Below are 27,857 nucleotides of genomic sequence, written 5' to 3'. Positions count from 1 at the left end.
TTTTTTATTATCTTACACTTTTGATTTTACAGTTTACTGCATCTAGTCTATTGTGAATCCTTGATAATCTTATCTTTATTCTTTAATAATATCTTGTGATCCCATCAGTTCAACCTCTCTCTGATATTAGTGACCAGGTCTCTAGAATAAGCCGTAAAGAGGTCTTTATTTTTTAGACCTTCTTGGCAACAGAGTACTAAACGTGATGAGACTGACAAATCGTATCATGCAAGACTGTATTTGTTATTCTGCCTTTCCTATAACTCGTTATAGTGATTTTATACAGTAGATATCAAAATTGCCATTAAAGTAAAAGAAGGATAATTTGCTTTGTATTTTTAAAATTCAGATTTTAATTTCAGTGACAATAAATTGTTGTTAATATACACTGGCTTCCTGTCCATATAACTAGGATGCAATCTATAAATCATTTATAGAATGTAATATTAGATCTAAAGGAATTAATATCTTCATAAATGTTGGTGGCCTCCCACTAACCCATGGGAAGAGTAATTGGTGTTAATTAGGAAAATGTGCAAGCATGGGGCAGTTCATATTATTATTATTATTATTATCATCAGGTATTTGTAGAACGCAAAAGATTCTGCAGCACTAATAGAAACAACCTAGTGCAAAAGGGTCAACTCATCTCCATGCTAATAAAAGCAAACAGCCAGGGCCAATCCCTAAACTTCACACTTGTGTTAACATTAAATGGATCTGTAAAGTAAGTAAGTAAATAAAATGTTTTGCTGTTTGGGGTGAATTAGTAGCTTTAATATATTAAAATCCCAAACTCTTCACTGGATCTTGGGCAAAAGATATTTAGATAAATCTGAGCACTATTTCTTCTTTGATGCAACTTTTCCTTTTTTCTTGCCATCTTTTTTTGACTTCTTCCCCTTTTTTCCATTCTTGACTAGACCAGCAAAGGCCCCAAGACCTTTTTGGACCATTAGTCCTCGCCACCATGCTTGGATCTGAAAAATATTATGTAGAGGTAGTGAGTTAAAGTCACAGCTTTCACAGATGCTAGAAAAAACAAAGCTAATGTCAAATCCAGATACATTTGCAATATATAATATTAAAATATTAATTATGTTCCAGTTTGTTATGAAGAGACCACTATAATACCTTTGTTGCCATTGCGTTTCTATGTCTCTTTTTGTGAAGATATTCCCAGATAGCTGATTTTCCCAAGGTACACACTTCAACTGGAGGATCTACCATAGGGTTAACATCAAGCAAGAGGAGATTAAGATGCTGTAAATTGTCCATGTTTACTGGGAGACTGGTTAGCTTATTGTTGTGAAGAAACAACTTCTGTAACCCTAGAAACAGAGCTGAGAATTAACTCATTTTGTAATTGGCTAATCCCTATTGCACCTGAACAATAGAAGACAGAACAGCTTTGCAAAGATATGAGTACTAGGTAATACTTTCTCTAAATTCAACTAATCTACTGTATATAAACCACAATTGCCTATTTACCAATTCATCTAATCTACTGTATATAAACCACAATTGCCTATTTACCAATTCATCTAATCTAATGTATATAAACCACAATCACCTATTTACCAATTCATCTAATGTATATAAACCACAATTGCCTATTTACCAATTCATCTAATCTAATGTATATAAACCACAATCACCTATTTACCAATTCATCTAATGTATATAAACCACAATTGCCTATTTACCAATCTTTCAGAGTGTTCTATGCAAAATCATTTATCATAAATGGCTTTCATGCCAACAGCATTCCAAGTGTGTCCAGAACATTTTTCTTTTTCTACTGTTTAAACAAATAGAAAACAAAACAAAAAAAAATATGTTTTGTTGGCTAGTCTCAAACCTACACAGAAACAAATAATAAGCAACTATAGGTAAAGGACACAGTCATCTAAAATTTAATTAACTGCTGATGGCTGCCTTATGCGCTTGAGGATAGTTAGAATCTCTTAAGATTAATTCATGGCAGGTGTAAAATTAACCCTTCCATTTCAAGTTGATATTTTATTTATTTTTTTAATAGTTTTTTATTTGAGAATTGAAGGCATACATGAAATGTAAAGCAATATAGCACACCATTAATGAAATACAAATATCATATTATATGAAGTTTCTATACATTTATATATTCTTAAAAGAAAAATTCACAGGTATAGTGTATTCAACAAATGCCTGATGTTCATTTACCCTCTTGCCGGACACATGAGGCCACTTTTGGGCCTCATCCATATGTAGTCAAAGTATAGAAGTTCTTTTTCCCAGTAAGAGAGATCACCTTTAAACCTTAAATACCAATCTCATTTTTTAATTTTAACATGAGCTGTAATATATCCCCTTTCTAACTATGGACAAAGTATAAAATATAAACTCCCCTAGTTATAAGCATTGGCCCCTCTTGGACCACTAGAAATAAAAATACAACAATAGTGGGGAGAGTTTGTGGGAGGGACTGAAAGGTTCACTCTGGGACCCTAACTGGTATCTTATATTAAGAGCAGTTGAAGAACCTGGACCCAATATATAACATGTGAAAGTGGTCCCTGTAAGGATATAAATATAAATAGCCCTTTTTATCTCTGTTGTGAGGAATATAGGTATATGTACAAGGGTCTCATATAAAAAGAAAATTGATTAACACTCTAGTAGTCTAATAAAAATCTTCATTCTTATTGAGATGCTTTAGGATATGCTAAAGATAAAAGATCTGGGAATGTTCATACTATTAAGTTAGCTTTATTGCTGAGCATCTGCTAGTCTCACATCCCTAGAGGTGAGCTAATCCATATTTATGTGTAAACCAGCAAGATTCAATAGTTAATAGTTTCTGTAGCTAACTGGGGGTTGCCTAGTGTTATATGGGAGCAGTTAAGTTTTATAGGGCTCCACAACCTGAACTTTAGCCATCTAGGGTAATTCTAGATTTTGAGAAGTGTTGTGGTGGGGCTGAAACTAATGACCTCATTATATATAACTCAAACTAGAATGTGTAGTTATCCTCATGGGTTTTTCTAGAGTATAAGGGAGAGTAATAATCCATTGTTTTCTAGGGGCGTAAAGTAAGGTATTTTACCGGGAGCTAAGGCATATAAGCAGCCACAATATGATTATATATTCAGGGTAAAAATATCACTAGGTTAGGATAGACAATCTTAACATTTAATAGTCTGTAACCCTTAAGCCCCCTCCTTTCTCTAGAGCTTAGTGACATATAAATACGAGGGATATAAGTAATACGTTACACTAAGTTCCAGACATGAAACTAGCAGTGAGCATTTGCAAAGGTTTAAGCATTTAAGCAGAAAATAAAAATATAAAACAAATAAACGGCTACAGAATTAACAGTAACAGACTTTGCCCTGTAACTACATGCATATTAACGCAGGGCCCCTCCACACAAGATTAAACATTAAATAATAACTGTTCAGAATAAGCCGAGACATAAACAGTCCTGAGAAGATGGATCTAGCCGATTCCTTGTGTACATATTTTCACATACGGGAAACAGTCTAGAGCAATGCCTGGAATGGGCCCAAACAGACCCTCTCTCCTCCCAAGCATATTACCTTTACCGACTAGCAAGTCATGGAGAGCTCCCGATCTATTATGTCCGCCGCTCATAGCCTTCTGCGTGTGTAGTGAGACAGAAGTGGGCTTCCGTTGGTGGAGATTGCAGTAGACCTCTTTGTAGATATTAAGCTCCGGATCCACTTTATCTGAATCTGGCTTCTTGAGAAGCAAGCCGATCTCCCCCCGGAGGCGCGCCGCCTTCCCGTGGCTCGACCAGACGCTTCAGCCGGATCCTCTGGCAGTGGCGTAGTTAGGGATCTCAGGGGCCTCTGCTTCTCAATTGCCACGACAACCTCAAGGTCTCCCTCTGGCTTCTCATTACGAGTTTGAAGTGTGAGGCATGTCGGTAGGTTTCTGTAGGCGTGTGGGACCTCTGCAGAGGGCTCCGGGCTTTTGCAGGTAATCTCCATCTGATCTCGAAGTGGGTCCGCTGTCGGGGGACAGTTGTAGGTAGCCAATAGTATAGAATCTAGCTTCCGCTCCAGTTCCATGAAATGATTGCTTATTAGTTGCAAGATGGCATTTTCCCATTTGGTAACTGCATCCATAGTGAAAACAGGGTGTTGCCAGGCCTGTATTAGTTCTTCCGTTTCTAAGACCACTATGTTTCTAGAATGTCACTTAGGGTCCAGGTCAGCAATGAACAGATTATTCACTAAAGTATCAAATGTACTCTATAACCCAGTTACCTGGGGGGGTACTCTTGCAGCAGCCCAAGCCACGCTGCAATGAAAATTAAGACGACAATCTCCTGGCTTGAATAGATCCACATGGCTTTTCTGAAGAGCATAGGCTAGGCTTGCAGTCGGATATCAGCTCCAAAGTTCCACTGCTAGCATGCAGCTTATATCTATTATCAGGCTAGTAGATTTGAAAAGATTACTAGTAGGTAAATATATAGAAATAGCCAAAATATAACTCTAAAGTCAGGAGCTTCACAGAGACGCGTCCTGCCACTTCAGAAGTAGGCTCCGCCCCCCCAAGTTGATATTTTTGATATAAACATTATTTATACGCCAGCATAATTATAATTATAAATAAACTTTCAGAAAATATTTTCAGAAGTATTTATAAGAGGTTGGCTAGACCAATATTCAATGAGCTGCCTGGGTATTCTGTAGATGTACTGGGAATGTCATAACTTTCTTCTCCATTAAGAACTTTTTAGTACAATTTTTTTCTTATTTTAAAATATTGTCTTGTATATTTTATTAATATGATCTATTAATTTGTTTTGTTTATATGTGCATGCATTGCTCATATTCCGCTTGATCTGAGGTTAGAGTGCTCTATAGCGGGATTGGAGATTCAGGTTTGTTTGTTTTGTACTAAACAGTAATAACTGTACAAATGTGAAATAAGTCTGCATAAGACTGACAGCTGAAAAGCAAGCAGAATGAACAGCACACATATGCCCTGTGGAAATAGCTAAGCGGTAAAAGCTCTAATATGTTAAAAAAAATAATGTGAAAACCTTTACAAAACAGTGTTTTCTGATAGTTTGGACCAATCTAGTTGTGTGGTCTCAATGCAAATTATTTGTTAAGTTTTCATAGTTCACTGTCACAAACAATGACTATTGGTGCTGAGGTCAACACAATGGCTGAGCCAATTAGAGATGGCATATGTACATAGTTTAAATGTAAGGTGGTTAAGGCAGCACTTCCACACCAGCAGGCATGTGTACATAGTTGCCAGTTGCTGTCTGTGTTCAATGTATTGAAGCATAGGCGCTGACTTCCTCATTACGGGACTTAAACACATAGCTGTGTGCAAGCAGTAATGCAATAAAAAGCTGCTCTAGCACATTAGCACTTTGCATTATTGCTATTTTGTGTCCCTTTAACAATAGTATTTTCCTGTCAATACATTTTCCCTTTGATTTATCACATTGTAATTCTAAGACGTTAGAATTATGCGCTCAGTGTTGGGTAGAAGTTAACCCTGTAGCATTGTACATTTATATTCAGGTATTTATGCAAGTTCATGTGGATATCTCCTGGTATAAAAAATCCAACCTTGAATATTTCTTCAAAGGTACGGTGTACTGTGATTTAGATTTTTGTCTCCCTTTTAATGTGTTCCCAATGATCAATTTTACCCGCTAAAAGGCTAGATTACAAGTGACGTGCTATTGTTAGTGCGGGTCGCAATAAGCAATATCCCGCCAACTTACATGCATATTACAAGTTGAAAGGAAACGCGTTTGTTTGGGCACAAACAAAATTAGCTTGTATCGATTTTGCGCGAGTAGAGACCTAGGGGTCCATTTATTAAGCAGCGGATGCTGCTTCGGAGCCCCGTCGTTTCAGCACTCATAAGACCACTGCTCCTTAACTTCTCCGCCACCTTTTATGTGGCAGACTGAAATCATCCCGATCTGGATCACCAGAAATGCTTGTGCAATGTTAAATGCCGACAGCGTATGCTGTCGGCATTTAGCGAGGTGGAGCGGACATGATTCGCTACAGCGAATCATGTCTGCTCGATCTTTGTTAAATCTACAACCTAGCGTGTATGAGTTAAAAAACATGTGCACCAAACACAACATAAATACATTAAAATAAAGCGTTACTCTCATATATACACTATCTAATAAAAAATCATTTATAATATTTTATAAAGGTTAAAGGATATATGGTATATGACAATGGAATGGAAATGGCTATAATCTATATACAGATCTGGTAAAATGAAGAGACCACTGCAAAGGTATAAGTTTCTCTGGTTTTACTATCTATAGGTATGTGTTTGTGTAAAATTAACATTTTTGTTTTATTCTATAAACTAATATAAACATTTCTCCCAAATTCCAAATACAAATATTGTAATTTAGAGCATTTGTTCGCAGAAAATGACAACTTGTCAAAATAACAAAAAAGATGCAGTGACCTTCAATAATGCAAAGAAAATATTCATTTTTAAACAACACAATTCTAATGTTTTAACTTAGCAAGAGTTCAGAAATCAATATTTGGTGGAATAACCCTGGTTTTTAATCATAGTGTTCATGCCACCAGTCTTTCACATTGCTGTTGGGTGACTTTATGCCACTCATATTGTAAAAATTCTAAAATATTTTTAGAGAGGGGAAGAAGGGGATAATAATGTTGCTATTTTTTGCTATTGTTGATTTTTTTTCTTATTAATTGAGTAATTGAGATTAGAATGTCTTGAGTCTATAGTAGCTGCTTTCTAAATCAATTTATTCAATGGATTCACTATTATTATAATATGTAGCAGATATATGGGACCTTTTAGTAAACTGGCATATAATTCCCATAATGTAGCACTGTAGGCAAGGCTCACAGAGGGTTAAGCTAATAGAGGTTGACATGTGATCATTCTGTGCACCTATCAGAGCAACTGAACACCTTTAAAAAGTGTATATATGTGTATTTATGTGTGTATATGTATATACATACATATATAAATATAGAAACACAGATAGGAAGTGCCAAAATGCTAAAGTGATGAACAAAAGCATATACATCCTAAAAGTTAAATTATAAACATAACAACAAATGTCAATAGGGTACCCTAAACAGTTTAGGGCTGAAATGTGTCAATTACTTACAGCCAATAGGATTGAGCTTGCATTCTATTGGCTATTCCAATCAGCCAATAGAATGCGAGCTCAATCCTATTGGCTGATTGGATCAGCCAATAGGATGAAAGCTCAATCCTATTGGCTGATTGCAACAGCCAATATGATTTTTCCCCAGTAATTACTATTGGTTAATAGAACTCTATCAGCCAATCGGAATGTAAGGGATGCCATCTTGGATGACGTCATTTAAAGGGAAACTTCATTCTTCAACAGACGTCGGAAGAAGAGGATGCTCCGCGCCGGATGTCTTAAAGATGGACCCGCTCCACGTCCGATGGATGAAGATAGAAGATGCCGTCTGGATGAAGACTTCTGCCCGCTTGGATAAAGACTTCTGCCCACTTGGATGAAGACTTCTGCCGGCTTCGAGGAGGACTTCTGCCCACTTGGATGAAGATTTCTGCCGCCTGGATGAGGATTGATGACCGGTCTTCAAAAACTGTAAGTGGATCGTCAGGGGTTAGTGTTAGGTTTTTTTAAGGGTTTATTGGGTGGGCTTTATTTTTAGCTTAGGGTTTTGGGCAATGTAAAATAGCGAAATGCCCTTTTAAGGGTAATGCCCATCCAAATACCCTTTTCAGGGCAATGGGGAGCTTAGGTTTATTTAGATAGGATTTTATTTGGGGATTGGTTGTGCTGCGGAATCTGTTGGCGCTCTACAAATACCTGATAATAATAATAATAATATGGGTAGTGAGTTTTACTGTTGGTTGGGAAAATATATAAGAATTTGGCCTTTAAATTCCTTCTTTCACGTTTACGGCTCTGGGGATCCCCAGTTATTTTTGGGACACTGTATTTCAAATGGACAATTTGTCTATATATTTATTTGTGATGTGCTTAGATAATAGGGCAAATGCATAATTGTCTGGATACATTAATTGTTATTTTCATTCTGCTGGATTGGTACATTAGTAATTATTTCTCAGCAGTTTCATTTAATTTTGTCTCGATGGTTTGCTTTCACCCTGAGGAATGTAACTTTTGAATTGCAACAATTTGTCTCAGTGCTGGAAAGATTGGCCTTTTCTCTCTTTATTTCTGGCTTTTTTGTCTCTAGTTCTTCACATATTCTTACTTTGTTGGTATAATTAATTATTAACAATCTCTGTGCACCTTCTTCCTGCCAATAATTCGCTGCGAGGGGCAGGAACTAGAAGACATGTAGAATACTATATCTTTAGTGCTGTTAGTTTCGAATTACATATATATATATATATATATATATATACAGTATATATATATATATATATATATATATATATATATATATATATATATATAACAAAAACTGGTCTTTTAAACACACTTTTCTTACTGTGAAAATATAGTACTATATTTTCACAGTAAAAAAAGTGTGTTTAAAAGACCAGCGAGTGAAAGTTTTTGTTATTTCTGTTTATCCTTTACTAGCACCCTGGCAGTTCAGCTGTAAAGTGAGAGTGCTCTCCTGTGTTCTTATATATATATACATTTTGAGCCCTTTCCACTCAAATACCTTAAAACATGAAATGTTTTTTTCAGTGTATTTACTGTAAATATTTTACATTCCAATGTTCTTCACATAGTAGAAAATGCTCTTAGTATTTATTTACTTATTAAAAAATACCATGAAAAATACATTGAGATGTCTCCTGTTTTCAAGTATGTCCTGGGATATCCAGTATTCAGATAATCCCTGTAGCAGCTGTTTGATACAATCTGCCCGTGCCTTACCCTCAAAAATAGCACAAAACCAGGACAGCAAATAATGCACTTACTGCAGCTCCCTGCAGCAGGCGTATTCTATCCCAACGCCAACCGACCAGCTTCCTAGTTGTAAAAGGAAATGGAGAGTAGAGTGGAAGAAGAGGATCTTAATTTATAGGGGGGTGGGGATCAGGGTTGCGAAAACTGCTCAGGTAGTGCAGGAGTTTCCCAGAAACTTAGTTATAGACAAGACAAGAGAGGTGAAGAAAGCATAAAGAATCAAGCGAGAGCCAGTTTAGGAAAATATTACGATGAGTTTTTTAATCACATTGCAGGACAAATCGGAATAACGAGCTATAGAGAGTTGCAAGTTTACTGAGATGAATCTGAGGCACAGACAAATACAAAACATTCCTGTAATTGATTGACGGGATCAGCAATATTCCTATATATATCTGTATATAGATATATAGGAATAGATATATATTACATTTTATATATATATATATATATATATATATATATATATATATATATATATATATATATATATATATAGTCTTCCTAAGGAGAACCGTTAATGCAGGGAAAGATAGCGCATCGATCCGGAACCGGAGATTTAAAGTGATAACACCATCATTTTTACAACAATATTTTGTTGAGAGACCTAAGCCCCCTGCAGTAGTGTATACATATACAGGGAGTGCAGAATTATTAGGCAAGTTGTATTTTTGAGGATTAATTGTATTATTGAACAACAACCATGTTCTCAATGAACCCAAAAAACTCATTAATATCAAAGCTGAATAGTTTTGGAAGTAGTTTTTAGTTTGTTTTTAGTTATAGCTATTTTAGGGGGATATCTGTGTGTGCAGGTGACTATTACTGTGCATAATTATTAGGCAACGTAACAAAAAACAAATATATACCCATTTCAATTATTTATTTTTACCAGTGAAACCAATATAACATCTCAACATTCACAAATATACATTTCTGACATTCAAAAACAAAACAAAAACAAATCAGTGACCAATATAGCCACCATTCTTTGCAAGGACACTCAAAAGCCTGTCATCCATGGATTCTGTCAGTGTTTTGATCTGTTCACCATCAAAATTGCGTGCAGCAACAACCACAGCCTCCCAGACACTGTTCAGAGAGGTGTACTGTTTTCCCTCCTTGTAAATCTCACATTTGATGATGGACCACAGGTTCTCAATGGGGTTCAGATCAGGTGAACAAGGAGGCCATGTCATTAGATTTTCTTCTTTTATACCCTTTCTTGCCAGTCACGCTGTGGAGTACTTGGATGCGTGTGATGGAGCATTGTCCTGCATGAAAATCATGTTTTTCTTGAAGGATGCAGACTTCTTCCTGTACCACTGCTTGAAGAAGGTGTCTTCCAGAAACTGGCAGTAGGACTGGGAGTTGAGCTTGACTCCATCCTCAACCCGAAAAGGCCCCACAAGCTCATCTTTGATGATACCAGCCCAAACCAGTACTCCACCTCCACCTTGCTGGCGTCTGAGTCGGAATGGAGCTCTCTGCCCTTTACCAATCCAGCCACAGGCCCATCCATCTGGCCCATCAAGACTCACTCTCATTTCATCAGTCCATAAAACCTTAGAAAAATCAGTCTTGAGATATTTCTTGGCCCAGTCTTGACGTTTCAGCTTGTGTGTCTTGTTCAGTGGTGGTCGTCTTTCAGCCTTTCTTACCTTGGCCATGTCTCTGAGTATTGCACACCTTGTGCTTTTGGGCACTCCAGTGATGTTGCAGCTCTGAAATATGGCCAAACTGGTGGCAAGTGGCATCTTGGCAGCTGCACGCTTGACTTTTCTCAGTTCATGGGCAGTTATTTTGCGCCTTGGTTTTTCCACACGCTTCTTGCGACCCTGTTGACTATTTTGAATGAAACGCTTGATTGTTCGATGATCACGCTTCAGAAGCTTTGCAATTTTAAGAGTGCTGCATCCCCCTGCAAGATATCTCACTATTTTTTACTTTTCTGAGCCTGTCAAGTCCTTCTTTTGACCCATTTTGCCAAAGGAAAGGAAGTTGCCTAATAATTATGCACACCTGATATAGGGTGTTGATGTCATTAGACCACACCCCTTCTCATTACAGAGATGCACATCACCTAATATGCTTAATTGGTAGTAGGCTTTCGAGCCTATACAGCTTGGAGTAAGACAACATGCATAAAGAGGATGATGTGGTCAAAATACTCATTTGCCTAATAATTCTGCACTCCCTGTAGGAAAGTATATTACACTAAATGTGATACAGAAATAATTAAGTCCCCTGGCTACGCTATACCAGCTACTGTATTGTGGGCTGTGTGAGTGCTAAAGACACTTACCTGTCAGAAGCACCCCTCCACTGAGCCTATCAGCCAGAAGTCTGAAGCTGTATCCAGTAGGAGCCCATCCAGTGCCTGTACAGCAGAGGATCTGAAAGGAAATATCTTAATCCCACAGGGGGAGGCTAAAGGACATGTCCCTGCCACACCTGAGTGTAGTTATGTCTGAAATCCCATAGGGAAACACTACACACATAACAGGGTATTCCTTTGTCCCTGTATCTCTCACTTGAAATCTCCTCTTTCTTCTTTTTGAATGATATGTCCCAGGGATAAAGGGTCTCACATTGATCTGAGCTCCCATATATTAATCCATAAGTGAGTAACTGGAGCACCTCTATTCTAAACCTTTTCCTGAGAGGCCAAAAACAAAACTTAAAGGAGATGGGAGGCGGGAGAGATTAAAAGCTCTTGGTGGTTTCTTGGCATCCTCCTAGTGGCGGTAATTATATCCCACATGTTATGGATCCCTATGGACTATCATCATCATTATACAAAAGAAATATAACAACCATGTAGTAGCGGACCTACGCAACAGAGGGCCCTGGTGCAAGTTGTTTTGGGGCCTCCCAAAGGAAACTTAGTAGTAAGCGATAGCAATAATATAGATAGATTTGCAACCTTTACTAATAAAAAGGCTCCCCTACATTAGGATTGTACACATTCTGCTCACACCTATGTATAGACTAGCTGCTATGGCCCCCCCCAGAATTTGGGCCCTGGTGCCACTGCACCTGCTGCACTAGTGGTAGTTCTGCTCCTGCAACAATGCTTGGTAAATGCTAAATAATTTAACCTTAAAAACAAACTGAAACAACTATAAAGTGTTAATAAGCTTAATATTTAACAAAGTGTTATTTTGAAGGTATTTTTTAGTCATTGCTCATAGACTTTGCCTTGTTCTACTTCTACTGTAATTCTCTGCAGCACCTCACTTAAGTGTTGTATCCCAACACCCTGGCTAAGAATGTCCTTACCTTGAAGTTTACATATTTCTTCGGGAAGCTCCTTGAGAAGGTTGCTACTACAATCTAGTATTATGAGATTTGTCAACAGATCAATGTTTCTTGGAAGAAATTCCAAGTTATTGTTCTCAACGTACAACTCCTTCAAATTCTGAATAAAAATATAATGTGAAATGAGTTACATTTATTTGCTATTACTGCAATATAACTTTAAAGTGAAAGTCTCATAATGGCTTAAAGGGGCATAAAATGAATTGATAAAGATTACATGATGAAGCTTGTGAAAGATATCCTAAAAAAACAAAATGTCACAGAGCACCTACAGGAGTTATTCACAGTAGTGTGCATTTTAAACATACATTTTTACACTCATACTAGCAAACACGTCAGACGCACTGATACAAAGGTTAAATTGACATGAAACTAAATAATTTTCTTTCTTGATTCATATAGAGCATATCATTTTAATCAAGTTGCTTTATTCTCCTGGTATCCTTTGTTGAAGGAACAGCAACGCACTACTGGAAGCTAGCTAAATACATTGGGTGATCCAATGACAAGAAGCATATATGTGCTGCCACCAATAAGCATTGCTGCTTCTGAGCCTACCTAGGTATGTCATTCAACAAAGCAAAATAAGAAAATGAAGCAAGTTAGATAATAGAAGAACATTGGAAACTTGTTCCCAGTTTGTTTGATTAAGAGCTTGCATTTGTGTGCATGGCTGCATTTGTATGGCTGCATTAGGGACCCAGGTTTTTGGAAGAGACCTTGACGTGGTACCTGGGCTTGTCCCATTTGGCCTAATGCAGTAACTGACTCTTCCAGTTTTGCTTTTAATCTTAGCTGAGAGCTTGTGAGTGAGTGCTGGACTTTTTCTGTGTGCTGTGTTGTCTGTTTTGTAATTTTCCCAATGGACCTGCACCTTGGCAGGCCCGGGGTTAACTGCCCGTGACTCTGGAAAAAGTGTAGCTTTAAGTGAGTGCGATAGCAAACAAAGCTGAGCCTGTTTATGAGTCATGGGATGTGTACCCAGCCCGGTCTGAGAGTGCTGTCCACTTTTCCTTGTTTTGCTTACGCCTAGGGTGATTACATATGTCCCTGAACCCTGACTTGTTCCCAGTTTGTTTGATTAAGAGCTTGCATTTGTGTGCGCACATGCATACTTACACATATAAACACATGTATACACATACATATGCACATATACATATATATAGACATATAGGGGCCGATTTAACAAATGTCGGGCAGACATGATTCTGGTGAAATGCTTGTGCAATGACGCCCCCCACACATTCGCGGCCAATCGGCCGCTAGCAGGGGGTGTCAATCATCCCGATCGTATCTGATCGGGATGATTGCAGTCCGCCACCTCAGAGGTGGTGGACAAGATAAGGAGCAGTGGTCTTAAGAAGACCGCTGCTTCTTAACTCCTGTTTCCGGTGTGCGGAATTAGCAGCATTCGCTGCTTAAATCGGCCCCATATACACACACACACATATATATTTTTTTATTATTATTTTTTTACACACTGGAGCCCTTTCTAGTCATTAAAACAAACAGTTTGCTTTATACCATATCCCCTTTAACTCTTTTAAAACCTTTTTATTAATATTAATATGATATATTTTTATTTAAAGGTATATATATATGTGTGTAAAATACTTTATTTTAATGTGTATGGGATGTGTTCTGTAAACTTTTTTTTTAACCCTTACAGTCGCGCAAAATATTCTAGTGCAGTTTCAGCTTTCACTCAAGTGCAAGCTATAACTTTCAACTTGTAATATCAGCGCAAATTAGCGAAGTTGCGATATCCATTGAAAGTATAGGCTGCGCTGGAGTGAAGCTGACTGCGCTAACCCTTCTCTGGTAACACGCTTTACCTTGGACTTGCAATATCAAAATTTTACGCTAATGGTAATTCGGTCCAGCGATATTGATTATAGCGTGCTATCGTTAACACGCCACTTGTAATCTGGCCCAAAAGGGATAAAGCCTCGAAATCCATCATCTTATGTTGGTTTGCCTGATAAAACTATGCTTGTAAAAAAAGCGCCAAGCAACCTTAAAGGTGATTTCCTATCAAAAACCTTTATAAGATATTGCGGAAAAAACTCCACAACAAAGAAATATGATAGCCCAATCTCCCATGTAAAGCCAAAAAGCTGTAGTGCTAGGCTAATTCATTCATCTGCATAGCAGAACAGGTTGGAGCACTGTGAGAGCTCTGCAGCAGGAGACAACAAATTGGAGCTGCTCAAACGTCACCCCTGTATTGGTGCAAAACGGTGTTTCTGTAAATCCTAGAATATGCTAATCTGACTGTCTGTAGAAGGGGTTTAGGCTGAGAAAATGTGTTGAACCATCACAAACAAACAAAACAAATACTAGAAACAGGGGGAGCAGTAAAAAAGGGAAAGTAAACGCTATTAAAGGGACACTCATTTAAAATTAACCTTTCATTATTCAGTTAGAGCATGCCATTTTAAACAACTTTCCAATTTACTTCCATTAAGAAAATGTGCACAGCCTTTTTATATTTAAACTTTTTGAGTCACCAGCTCCTACTGAGCATGTGCAAGAATGAGTGTGTATGCATTTTTTAATGGCTGATGGCTGTCACATGGTACGTGTATGCATTTGTGAACGGCTGATGGCTGTCACATGGTACAGGGGGAGTGGAAAAGACATAACTTTTAAAATTGTCAGAAATAAAAATTTACTACTCATTTGAAGTTCAGACTAAGTGCTATTGCATTGTCTTGTTATCTTGCATTTGTTGATTATACAAATCTACTGTGTTGACTGGTCCTTTAAGCATAAAAAGGGATTCCCAATGATTTAAAGAGACACTGAACCCAAATTTTTTTTCTTTTGTGATTCAGATAGAAGAGCATGCAATTTTAAGCAACTTTCTAATTTACTCCTATTATCAAATTTTCTTCATTCTCTTGGTATCTTTATTTGAAAAGCAAGAATGTAAGTTTAGATGCCGGCCTATTTTTGGTGAACAACCTGGGTTGTTCTTGCTGATTGGTGGATAAATTCACCCACCAATAAATAAGTGCTATCCAGGATTCTGAACCAAAAATTGTCTGGCTCCATAGCTTAGATGCCTTCTTTTTCAAATAAAGATAGCAAGAGAAAATAGGAGTAAATTAGGAAGTTGCTTAAAATTTGCTCTATCTGAATCACGAAAGAAAAAATTTGGGTTCAGTGTCCATTTAACTGAAGCATGAACAGCACATATTTCACACTGGAGCGGTGCTGGGCTCTTGCTGTCATATTCCAAAGAGGCAGCAACAAAATTAAAGCCAGCAAGAAAGGGAGAAGTGTTATATTAAAAAAGAGGAGGGGTACTGTAATGACATTTTCTACATATACTATACACGTAATATAAAAACATATGAGACAAATAACAAGTTACAGAGGTGTTGAGTTCTTTTTATGTTGGAAATGATAGCTCAGCTAGCACAACTTATACTGCCAATAAAGGGCTAGATTACAAGTGAGGCGCAAACGTTTTTTTGCGCTAGTCTAATTGTCTTTTCGCAAGCCATTTTCATTCTTAGAGCTCTGGTTAACTGTTTTCCGAAACAAAAAAGTTGTACGAAACACTTAAAAAATACATTACAAGATACAGTTACACTCATATTAACACAATCTAATAAAATTGTTGTAAAAAAAATATTGCACTAAAAAGTTATAAGGGCTCAAAGATAGAAGATCTTGGGTGTTAGAAAAAAAAAAAGGCAGGCAAATGGCTTTAACAGTGAGACACACATATACATTGCTAAAGATGTATTTGTGTGTGTGTATATATACTGTATATATATTAATGTATTTATATGTGTATATATGTATTTACAGACATATATAAACCTATAAAAACATTACTATATATGTACACATATATAAACATATATATAAGTGCATTACATCCCTTTGCCATTAAGTAAATGAAAACATGATAAAACAAATGTATGCAATATTCATATTTAATAAAGATTTTAACTGTATTTACTGTAAGTAAATTCATTCTTGGGGTTTATTGTTTTAGATTAAAATGTATGTAGATATACTGTATATGTTCAGAATACATTGTGGAAAGAAGACATTATCCTACCTTTAGCTTGCAGATATTTTCTGGAACACTCAGAAGTCTAATGCCCTTGTCCTGTCCAATATACAACCTTTCCAAAGATTCTATCCAGCATATTTCTTCTGGGAAATGAGTGAATCTGTTGCTAGTCATCCCCAAGTACTTTAGTTTTGTTAGTATCTTCACCTCCTGGGGTACCTATGGAACAAAAGGCTTCAAACTGCCAGCTAAGCATAATGTCTTTTGTTTTGCAAACATTTAGGGCCAGATTACAAGTGGAGCGCTAATTAATACTCCCGCTTGAGTGTTAATTGCGCTAGAAGTAAACTGTTTTAGCTCACGCACTAACCAGACAAGCGCAAAAAGCTAAACTTACCCATAGAAGTCAATGGAAATAAAAAAGTGGGAAAAAACCCTAACACCCTACTCGTGCACAAACCCCGTTGCATATTCTCAAGTGCACTAACCCGACTGTTTCACAATCCAATGCTCTTCCAATAAATAGTTATATATATATATACACATATGATATTCTTTTGGTACAATATATATTTACTAGTCCCACCCCTTGCTCTCTCCCCCCCTCTATTTTGCTCTATCTCTTCCCCCTCTATTTTGCTCTCTCTCTCTCCCCCTCTCTTTTGCGCCCTCTCTCCTCTCTTTTGCGCTCTCTCTCTCCCCCCCTCTTTTGCTCTCTCTCTCCACCCTCTCTTTTGCTCTCTCTCTCCCCCCTCTCTTTTGCTCTCTCTCTCTCCCCCCCTCTATTTTGCTCTCTCTCTCCCCCCTCTCTTTTGCTCTCTCTCTCCCCCTCTCTTTGCTCTCTTTCTCTCCCTCCCCCCTCTCTTTTGCTCTCCCCCATCTCTTTTGCTCTCTCTCTCCCATTTTTTGTGCTCTCCCCCCTTCTCTTTTGCTCTCTCTCCCCCTTTCTTTGCGCTCTCTCTGTCTCCCTCTCTTTTGCGCTCTCCCCCCTCTTCTCTTTTGCACTCTCTCGCTAACCTTCTCTTTTGCCTGCTTTCTCTCTCACCTTCTCTTTTGCTTGCTCTCTCTCTCCCTCTCCCCCTTCTCTTTTGGTCTCTCTCCCCCCTCTCTTTTGGTCTCTCTCCCCCTCTCTTTGGCACTCTCTTCCCTCTCTTTTGCTCTCTCTCCCCCTATCTTTTGCTCTCTCTCCCCCTCTTTTTTGTTCTCTCTCTCTCCCCCCTCTCTTTTGTTCTCTCTCTCGCCCCCTCTCTTTTGCTCTCTCTCTCTCTCTCTGTCTCCCCCTGTCTTTTGCTCTCTCTGTCTCCCCCTCTCTTTTGCTCTCTCTCCCCCCCTCTTTTGCACTCTCTCTCCCCCTCTTTTGCTCTCTCTCTCCCCCTGTTTTGCTCTCTCTCCCCCTCTCTTTTGCTCTCTCCCTCCCCTGTATTTTGCTACTGCGCATGACAGCTTTGGACAAACACACTTGGCCTTTTATATTATAGGATATATATATATATATATATATATATATATTTATATTATATTATATCCCAAGTGGATTCAGCACACACTAGTATCAAACAGCCTCCGGGGTGCACTTTAAATTGTAGCATAAAAAATTAGAAGAAAGGCACTCTCCGTTTTAAAGTGAGTAAAAAGCTTTACTTATGTGAACGTTCTGAGGACGGGGGCAACGTTCACATAAGTAAAGCTTTTTACTCACTTTAAAACGGAGAGTGCCTTTCTTCTAATTATATATATACAAAACACGGAAGGGGACTGCACTCTCAGACAGGACAGGGTACACATCCATGACCCTGCAACATGCTCAGCCCTGGGTGCTCACTGGCACACACAGGAAGCTGTGCTGTCCCCAGAGTCACATGCAGTTAACCCCTGACAGGTCTGGGTGCAAGAACCATAGGGAAAATTACAAAACAAATTAATACAACACACAGAGAAAGTCCAGCACTCACTTACAAGCTCTCAGCTAAGATAAAAAGCTTGTAAGTGAGTGCTGGACTTTCTCTGTGTTTTATATATATATATATATATATATATATATATATATATATATATATATATATATATATATAATTATATATACAGATCATGTCCGCTGTACATCAAAAAATGCTGTATTTATCATTGCACAAGCATTTCTAGTGAAATGCTTGTGCAATGCCGCCCCCCTGCACATTTGCTGCCAATCGGCTGCTAGCAGGGGGTGTCAATCAACTAGATTGTATCCGATTGGGCTGATTGCTGTCCTCTGCCTCAGAGGTGGCGGATGAGTTAAGGAGCAGCGATCTTATGACCGCTGCTTCTTTACTTCCGCTTCAGACGGACCTGAAGCGGAGTGGGTTGGAAGTAGCATCCGCTTCTTCATAAATCGACCCCTATATATGTATACATATGTATTTATGTGTTTATATGTGTATATATGTCTTTAAATACATATATATATATATATATATATATATATATATACACACAAATATAGACATAAATATATATGTACACATATAGACATATATAGGTACATATATATCCATATTTAGACTTGTATATGTATGTATGTCTATGTTAAAGGGACAGTAAGCCCTATATATTTATTTCATGGTTCAAATAGAGCATACAATTTAAACAACTTTCCAATGTACTTCTTTTATCAATTTTGTTTCATTATTTTGGTATATTTTATTAAAGTAGCAGCAATGCACTATGGGGAGCTAGGTGAACACATCTGTAAGCCAATCACAAGAGGCTTATATGTGCAGCCACCAATCAGCATCTATCTCCCAGCTCCAGAGCCTATCTATATATGCTTATTAAAAGAGGATCTCAAGACTCACATACCGGCTTCCGGATGGGTGGAGTCAGCAAGTACACGCACGCTGACTGAGGGCTCTGAATCTGAAAGGGCCGAAAAATCTCCCCAAGACGCCTGGATCCCTTGGCTGCACTTGCTGGTAGTAGCACGGGTAGCGGGCCGACGCGGTCCTACCACAGGCAGGGAAGTCATTTGTTGCTGCTGGGCTCATAGCAGAGCCACTTACTCTTGGCACCGGAGAAACAGCCGACCTTAGCAGAGCAAGGCAGACCGGAAGTAGGTCAAGTCTTCGGCTAAGGACGAGGTGCGGGTACAGGAGACTACCACGAGATGTTAGGATTTACCCCCCTCTACTGAACACAGGAGGAAGTGTGGCTGTCTAAGGTAATTTGAGCTGTTGACCTCCTTCCCTGGGCAGCGGTCCTCATGTACCGAGTTATCTGGCCTGGTTCCAGATTTCTACTCAGCTGAGCTCGGGAGTATTTGACACAGAGGCGGAGGACCACGCTTGCAAACAGTAAGGTGACTGCTGACAAATTTGGTAAGCGTGTTATTTGCATATGTGGATTCGGGGAGTAGCCTAAGCACGCCCAATTGGACAGTACGAAAGTATCCAGCGGGGCTATTTTTCAAAGGTCTTACTGCTTGCTTAAAATTACATGCTGCCCATAGACTTGTGACTATAAAACAAGTTAAAAACCTTGGGAAATCCTTGAATCCTGTTGCTGGAGGTTTTAAGCTAAGAAATAACACGCTAGCCCACATTTGAAGAGTTAACTTTGTATAGATGATGCACGGACTGTATGTTTTGCAAAGTTTTACTTTCGAGTTCTAGTAACTGGGGGCTGGCCCTGCTGAGGCACACTTAAATCTGCCTGAGAAGAGTTATTGGTCTTAGGCTTCAATCTGTATTACCGAAGCAAAAAGCCCAGGTAGACGGTACAACTGGACTATAAATACCGGTTCTTGGTATTAAAGGGAAGCATATTCTTAATGGGCTGGAGCCGTAAAACAGAAACCTGTGACACTTTCTTTTTGAGCAGAAGATAACGGTGGGCTGTATACTGCTATTAACTTATCAGGGGAAAGCTGTTTATCATGGTTTAAGCTGGTATCCCCCTGCTGGACATTTCTGTTTGTACTAGATAAGGAAATACCCTACTCTTTCAGCTAGGAAAGGTTGAATAATCTGTGATTACGCTGATAACTGGGGTATTGCCCTGCTACACTGGTTATTTGATAAAACCAGGTGTATTAATACTGTACAAATAAGTGTTCTGGAAAAAGGGTAGAATGTTTGCATAAGTTGATTTGAGAAATGTGACAAGTGTCCAAATAAATCTGCCTGTCAATATAAGCTAGAAACTGAGGGACATTTACCCTGTTGTATCATATATATTGCTACAATCATCTTATAGGAAGAAGAGTAAAGAACAAGATGATCAACCCAGCCAAATTATCGCTTGTTATGCTGGATTCCTTTAAAAGTAGCAATTATTGTTAGTATAATTACTGTTAATTTATGTGGATACAACATTTTTACAAAGTGGTATCTTGGATAGCTGAGAATAAACTTGAAATAGGTAGTTCACAAGACGGTGCTAGGAGTAAGTTTATTGATATCTAAGGATAAGGGTCCGGTTTGTCAACATAAAATAGTAGATCATTTTGTGGAATACTGTTGCTTTTCTTTTCCCTTTTTCCTGTGGTTTCTTGCTTTTGTTCACAACTTTTATTACTCACACTGTTGGGTTTTCGAGTTCTCAGGATCACCTACACTTTTTTTCTGTTGTTTTATTTTTTTCTTTTCTTTTCTGATGCAGCATAGCTGTAAAAAGCTGACTAGAAAATATCACCTGAACATCTCTATGTAAAAAAGAAAGATATTTTACCTCAAAAGTTCCTCAGTAGCCACCTCCCATTGTAAAGGATTTCTAAGCAGCATTTTAGTATGTCTGTCCCGGGACAGCCGAAGGGATGAGCCTCGTGCACTCTCATGTTATTTCCCTATTCAGTGTAAGGAAGTTTACAATGAAATCTTATGAGAGTTAAAGGGACAGTATACACTCATTTTCATATAACTGCTTGTAATAGACACTACTATAAAGAATAAGATGCACAGATACTGATATAAAAATACAGTATAAAACTGTTTAAAAACTTACTTAGAAGCTCTCAGTTTAGCTCTGTTGAAAAGGTAGTTGGAAAGCCCACTGCAAGTGGGAAATAAGACAATCCCCCCCTCCCCCTTCTTTTGCATATGAAAAGACCCTTTACACAAACAGAAGCAAGCTGGAGAAGGTAGCTGACGGTATTCAAATAAAACTTTGGGGCTTGGTTAGGAGTCTGAAAATCAGAGCAATGTTCTTTAAAAATAAGCAAAATTATACATTTTTTTTAAAAAAAAACTAACTTTATGGTCTTTATAAATAGATCATCTACAAAACATTTATGCAAAGAAAAGATGAGTGTATAATGGCTCTTTAAGTCAAATCTCAACACAGTAAAAGAGTTCATGACCTCAGCACTGTTGATGCTGATTGGCTGCTGTTCATTTCTTCATTTTTATTACCTGCAGCTGAGCAAAAGCTGAGTATAACTTTTTACACAGAACTTACTCTGCTGAGCTAAGAAAGTTGTGAGGTAAAATATCTTCCTTTTTTTACATAAAGATGCTCAGGTGAAATTTTCCTGTCAGCCCTTTACAGTTATACTTCATCAGTTTCAAGTGATTTAGCATATGAGTATTATGTCCCTTAAGTAATGGAGTTTGTATGTAGAGGGGGGTAAAATAAGCAGGTCAGCTGTTCCTGCAGACTAAGTCCATATGAATGGGCATGATATTTAGACCATGGGTTGTGTTTTCTATGAGCAAGACCAAGTATATCAAATGCAAGAAAGCAATTTACCATACATTTAATACTCAGAACTGGTATAATAGCTCCTCAGATGCATCACATAAATATATATGATCTGATATAAGACATCAGATTCATGGCTGGTGCAACCTGTTGTATGCCTACTGCAGGCTGATATAAGACATCGGATGCAGGCACTTCAGCTCTAGTTTGCCAGCTATATGTAAGATCTCAGATCATATAAATGCCTCTGCAGTCTCCCTTATGCCAGCTATATACTCAAGCAACATATCAGAAATATGGCCTGTGCTTCCCCATTATGCCAAATATATTTCAACAGAAACCTTTAGTGCATTGCTGCTCATTCAACAAATGATACCAAGAGAATGAAACAGATTAGATAATAGAAGTAAATTAGAAAGTTGTTTAAAATTGTATTCTCTATCTGAATCATGAAATAAACATTTTGGGTTTCATGGACCTTTAAGTTAATTGTCTTTTTATTAAATAATTCAGATTACTTTATAATTTACATATTATTTAAAGGGATACTAAACCCAATTGTTTTTCTTTCATGATTCAGATAGAGCATGCAATTTTAAACAACTTTCTAATTTTCTCCTATTATTATTTTTCTTCGTTCTCATGCTATCTTTATTTAAAAAGCAGGAATTTAAAGATTAGGTGCCAGCCAATTTTAGGTTCAGCACCTTGGATAATGCTTCATTGTTGGTGATTACATTCAGCCAACCAATAAGCAAGCGTAACCCAGGTTCTGAACCAAAAAAGGGCCGGCTTCTAAGCTTTACATTACTGCTTTTTAAATAAAGATAGCAAGAGAATTAAGAAAAATTGATAATAGGAGTAAATTAGAAAGTTTCTTAAAATTGCATGCTCTATCTGAACCATGAAAGAAAAAATTTGGATTTAGTATCCCTTTAACTAGAACTATAATAATCCCCATTTATAAATATCTATGATTAAAATCAAATAATTTAAAGATGTTCATCATGATTCTTACCATACATATTTTATTATCGTCCAATGATAATATTTCCAGTTGTTCTAGAGAACATATCACAGTAGGAAAATCAGTAAAGTCATTTTCGCTAAGATCTAATATCTTGATAAATGTCAGTTTGCCAAACATAGGAGGTAAGATTTTCAAGCCTGTGTTCTTCAGATACAAGACACAAAGGGAAGGCTGTTGGCATACGGCAGGTGTGAGTTCCTGCAGGTTATTATGTGAAAGACCAAGTTCACTCAGGTGTTTCAGACCACTGAGTTGATGAGGAAGCTTTTGAATATGGTTTTGAGAGGTGTCAAAGACAGACAACCTTCTGCAATGGCACATGGACCTTGGAACAAAGGACAGATTATTGAAACCTACAAAAAACTTTTGAAGTTTAGATAAAGACCCGATTTCAGTCGGTATCAATTCCAGTCCATTTCCTTCTAAATCAATGACTTCTAAATTGAGGAGACAACATATCTCTAATGGAAAATCCTTAAATTTATTTTTCTTCAAATAAATTTCTTTCAATTCCGTTAAGTTAATTATTTCTCGGGGAAGGGCTTTTAAGTGATTGTCTGAGAGGCCAAGAAGCTTCAGATGATGTAGTCCACTGCATACTGAAGATGGGAATTCATAAAGGTTTGTATTATATAGTCTAAGCTCATGAAGATAACGCACTTTGCTTATGATACTAAGAGAACTGGAGGCAAGTGGATTGCTGCTAAGATCTAGAATCTGAAGTTTGTTTAGTTCCCCAAGCTCTTTGCAAATGTGTTGGATTTTATTTTCATGGAGGTATAGAACCTTCAGATTTTTTAGGTGTTGAATCTTCTTTGGAATTAATTCAATGTGGTTCTTTTCCAGATGTAGCTCCTCAAGGTCTTCCAGGTCTAGGACTGGAGAAGGTATTTCTGTATGTTCTTTTTGTGCCAAATCGATGAAAAGAGCACAGTGTTGCAGTTGCTTGGGTAGACTGTACTGCTGGTTAACTCGAATTGTCTCCAATGCTTGGTCATCAGTATCTGAACAAATTGATCTGATAGCATTTGAAAAGCGAACATTGAGTAATTTGCCTATACTATTTTCACTAAATTCAGGCATTCTTTGAAGCCAAATGGTGAGTTATTTTTGATCTACAAAAAAAAAAGGAATTTTAATGTAATTAGTATTGTTAATTATTACTGCAGTTTCCTGCAACTGATCACATATGAACCATGTGTATATGCACTTAAATTCAGACATTTGCATTTGTTTTGATGCTTTTGAGAACCAAAACAATATTTGAACCTTTAGGAGGAATTCTGCCCTTAGTTAGCTCCAGAGTGAGACAAGGATCCATATTGTAAGGGGGACCCCCCCAGGATAAGGACACCTAAGTGGGTAATGGTGATGTTAAAAGGAACATGTGTGTAAACAGATAGATGCTCCTAAACAAACTGAAGACAAAAATCAAACAATAAGTTCACATTCTTTAAAACATTAAAGGGACATTCATTGTAGTCAAAAACGAAATATACATGGTGGGCAGGGATAGGCAAGGTGTCCGTACACGGACACTGGTGTCCGTGACTGGCCCTTGCAGTGTCCGCCACCCAAGGGGAGGGAGGAGTAGGACAGATGCATGCTGGTCCTCACTCCTCCTTGACCCAAGCGGTGCCACGCTTAGTAGCGGGAAAGTGAGGAAAGAAGCAAGCTGCCTGCAGTCAACTAACCGTGAGTCGTGACCCATCCCAATTCCTTGATCTGTGCGGCAGCGTGGTGCCGGTGTCTGTGTGTAGAAGACTGCTGACTACTCTGACAAACCTTATGTAACCAAGTAAGAAACCAACCATGATGATCATGCAATTAACATCAAGGTGGGTGGGTTTGGTCAGGAGTTGCAGACTCTCAATATAGCCAAAAAAAATAAAAGGTTATAACACAAGCAGTCTTTATATAAATGTTATTTTAAACTTGTTTGAATAGATGACTAATTTGTACTTGTGGATCTAGACCAAGGGCGTCCAACGTGCGGACCATTTGACAGCAAAGTGCCCCTCTCCTGACTTATAGAAACATAGAATATGTCGGCAGATAGGAACCATTTGGCCTATCTAGTCGGCCCAATTTTCTGAATACTTTCATTAGTTCCTGGCCTTATCTTATATCAAGCATAACCTATCCCATGCATGTTTAAACTACTTCACTGTCTCTACCACTTCTGCTGGATTGCTATTCCCCCATGTATCCACTAACCTCAATGTAAAGAATGAAATGTACCTTGGTGTCTTTCACTAACATCTGTACTTTGGAAAATGTCCACCACAGCCTTGGTCCGTGCCTATCCCTGATGGTGGGATTGAAGGGTGGAGTCTAAGGTAGAGGATTTCTTTTTTTTGGTGAGGGTATTGTGTGACCCCCTTCATTACCCATGCCCAATCAACTACAAGTTGCCCAGTAACCTTTCCAATTCTCATAAATGGAAAACCTACAATGTTCAGTTTTAAATTACAAGACAAGGGTGAAAAATAAAATAGGATACTAGAGGGTCTGAAAATAAACATAATAATATTAGTGGCAACATGTGCAGCAGGAGAGAGATACTTGTTGCGTAGGTAAAACCTGCACATCTTTTTAATAGTTGTGGCATCAAAACAGTTGTGGAATAAAACAACTTCACATAACTTTTGTGAATTAAAATCACACGCATTAAAGTGATGGTAAACTAAACTCTCCCCTTTATACAAACAGATACAGAATGTAAGTGATATTTTAGATGGAGTTAACTTAAATCCATCAGTTGTAATGAAGATGCGCTATAACTTACTTTTTAATATAGATTTGATATTCAAATTCCCTGCCCTCAACAGCCCACTTGAAAAGTAAAATTAAACTACATCTAAAATGTCACTAACTTTCCAGATCTGCTTTTATAAAGGGGAGAGTTTACCATCAATTTAATGTGTTTAGTTGACACCTCAATATACACGTGGTCTTTGACTCCATCTTGCGGCAAGACTGGGTAATTGCAGCCTTGGTGCAAAGGGTCAGCAGGGCGCTGATGAGTTTAGCTGCAGTGTAGTGTTTGAGATTTGTATTTCCGAAGACAGAAACTGTGGTCGATTTCCTTTAGAAAAAAAAACAACTTATCAAATGATTTACGACCCCACAATTCTGTTACTACACATGTCCTATTACCATTTTATTAAACAACGTACAAAAATGTTGTTTACATTATGCCCCAATCAATACTATTGTAGTTACAATATCAGTTTTGTGACTCTTCTTGGTGTTGCTCTAAATAAAAGACAAATGTTTCCCTTCAAAGCACAGGGCGCACACAAGTACATTTCTATTGTTAGACTACTAATACACAGGGCTCCAGATAAAAGCGCTGATCTAACCACCGAGAGGCAAGGGAGAGAATTCTATCACGGCTTTATTACCTGCCAGTCCCGTGCAGCGTCAGTAACTGAGGGGCGCACACAACCATACCAGGGAGAAGGAACTGGCCGGGGCCGCGCCGTCACCATAGAAACCGGAGACAACAATGCGCGTGAACACACTGTGACTGCTGCTTGATACGTACGGTAAGTCATTATAGGTAATACACATGATGGTAACAACTTACCGGTGCATAAGGCGTATTACCATTTAGCCATAGCAGTAAGTATTATCCGAATTATTCACCTGTATGCTGATCTGTTATTGTTAATAATGAAGTAGCATTTTCACACTTTGTATATTCGTGTCTTCCTATATGAACCCTCCAAAGACACCTGCCCTAAAGTTCACTATTGTAGTGCAGTGTAAATATATGTTAGCTCTATATTGTGTGATATATAGACAGGTCACGGTAGTTCTACACATAACTGTGATCAACAGCAGAATATTGGATAACTGTATCCAAATGGTAAAAGTTAATATAAGCTGTGTTTATTTCTCATTTTAAATAGGTTTCCAAGACCTTCCATCTTGCAACCTCACTCGGTGCTTCAGGTAAAATCAAGCCCAACAGCCTTCAATAAAAACACAGAATGTATTTATTTAATAAAAGGTTCACTGCAATTATTATTTTTATCCTTCATGTGTTCCCAAATGACTTCAACTGCATTGTATTCATGTATTGGTTGCTTTTACTCATTAAAACCAAGTCCCATAATGAAAATTTGCTACCTAAGTACTGGACTTTGTATGTACAGTAACAAAGGGATAAAATAAGCAGGTCAGCTGTTCCTGCAGACTAAGTCAATTTGAATGGGCATACTATTTAGACAATGGGTTGTGGTTTCTATGAACAAGACCAAGTATATCAAATACAAGAGCAATTTACTATACATTAATGCTCAGAACTGGTATAATAAGTCCTCACAAAAACACATTAAAGTGCAATAATTAAATGCCCTAATTAGTCTAATGGGTTAAAAACCCCCAAAAAGGATACATTTGAAAAGCACTCAAAGTTCTCAACATTACTTTGTGTGATTTTGTTAGTTATGTTTGTGTTGTGATTGGTGTGTTTCACTTCAAATCAAACTTAATTTTTATTGAAACATTAAAAATGGGTATGCATACTAAAAACCTTATCTGTGGCACTATACATTCTCCAGCTAATAGCTAATGAATATATTAATGTATATATATAGATGTTACAAAGTAAGTTACAAATATCAGCATATTCAAGTGTAAATCAATCACTTAGGTTTATTTTTGCAAATGAAAGGGTTGCTTTTGCTCATTAAAACCACACCCCATAATGAAAAATTTGCTACCTAAAGGGCCATAATACCCAAATGTTTAAACACTTGAAAGTGATGCAGCATAGCTGTAAAAAGCTGCCTAGAAAATATCACCTGAACATCTCTATGTAAAAAAGAAAGATATTTTACCTCAAA

The 27,857-nt window shown here is 37.8% G+C and overlaps 1 protein-coding gene across 1 annotated transcript; it reads right to left on the bottom strand.

Annotated features, from left to right (window-relative positions):
- Positions 1 to 842: 842 nt before the first annotated feature.
- Positions 843 to 26,448, bottom strand: LRRIQ4 (leucine rich repeats and IQ motif containing 4). The gene is made up of 6 exons (XM_053711816.1): positions 26,409 to 26,448; positions 22,990 to 24,116; positions 16,347 to 16,520; positions 12,227 to 12,365; positions 1,135 to 1,331; positions 843 to 980 (listed from the first exon to the last, which is right to left on the bottom strand). The coding sequence occupies exons 2-6, from the start codon at positions 24,082 to 24,084 to the stop codon at positions 843 to 845; spliced, it is 1,743 nt and encodes a 580-aa protein (XP_053567791.1). The 5' UTR covers positions 24,085 to 24,116; positions 26,409 to 26,448.
- Between the last annotated feature and the right edge of the window lie 1,409 nt (positions 26,449 to 27,857).

This window comes from Bombina bombina, chromosome 4 (genome assembly GCF_027579735.1).
Source record: "Bombina bombina isolate aBomBom1 chromosome 4, aBomBom1.pri, whole genome shotgun sequence".
NCBI classification, from domain to species: Eukaryota; Metazoa; Chordata; class Amphibia; order Anura; family Bombinatoridae; genus Bombina; species Bombina bombina.
Note: the sequence above shows the minus strand (reverse complement) of the source record. Positions and strands in the feature narration are given on the sequence as shown.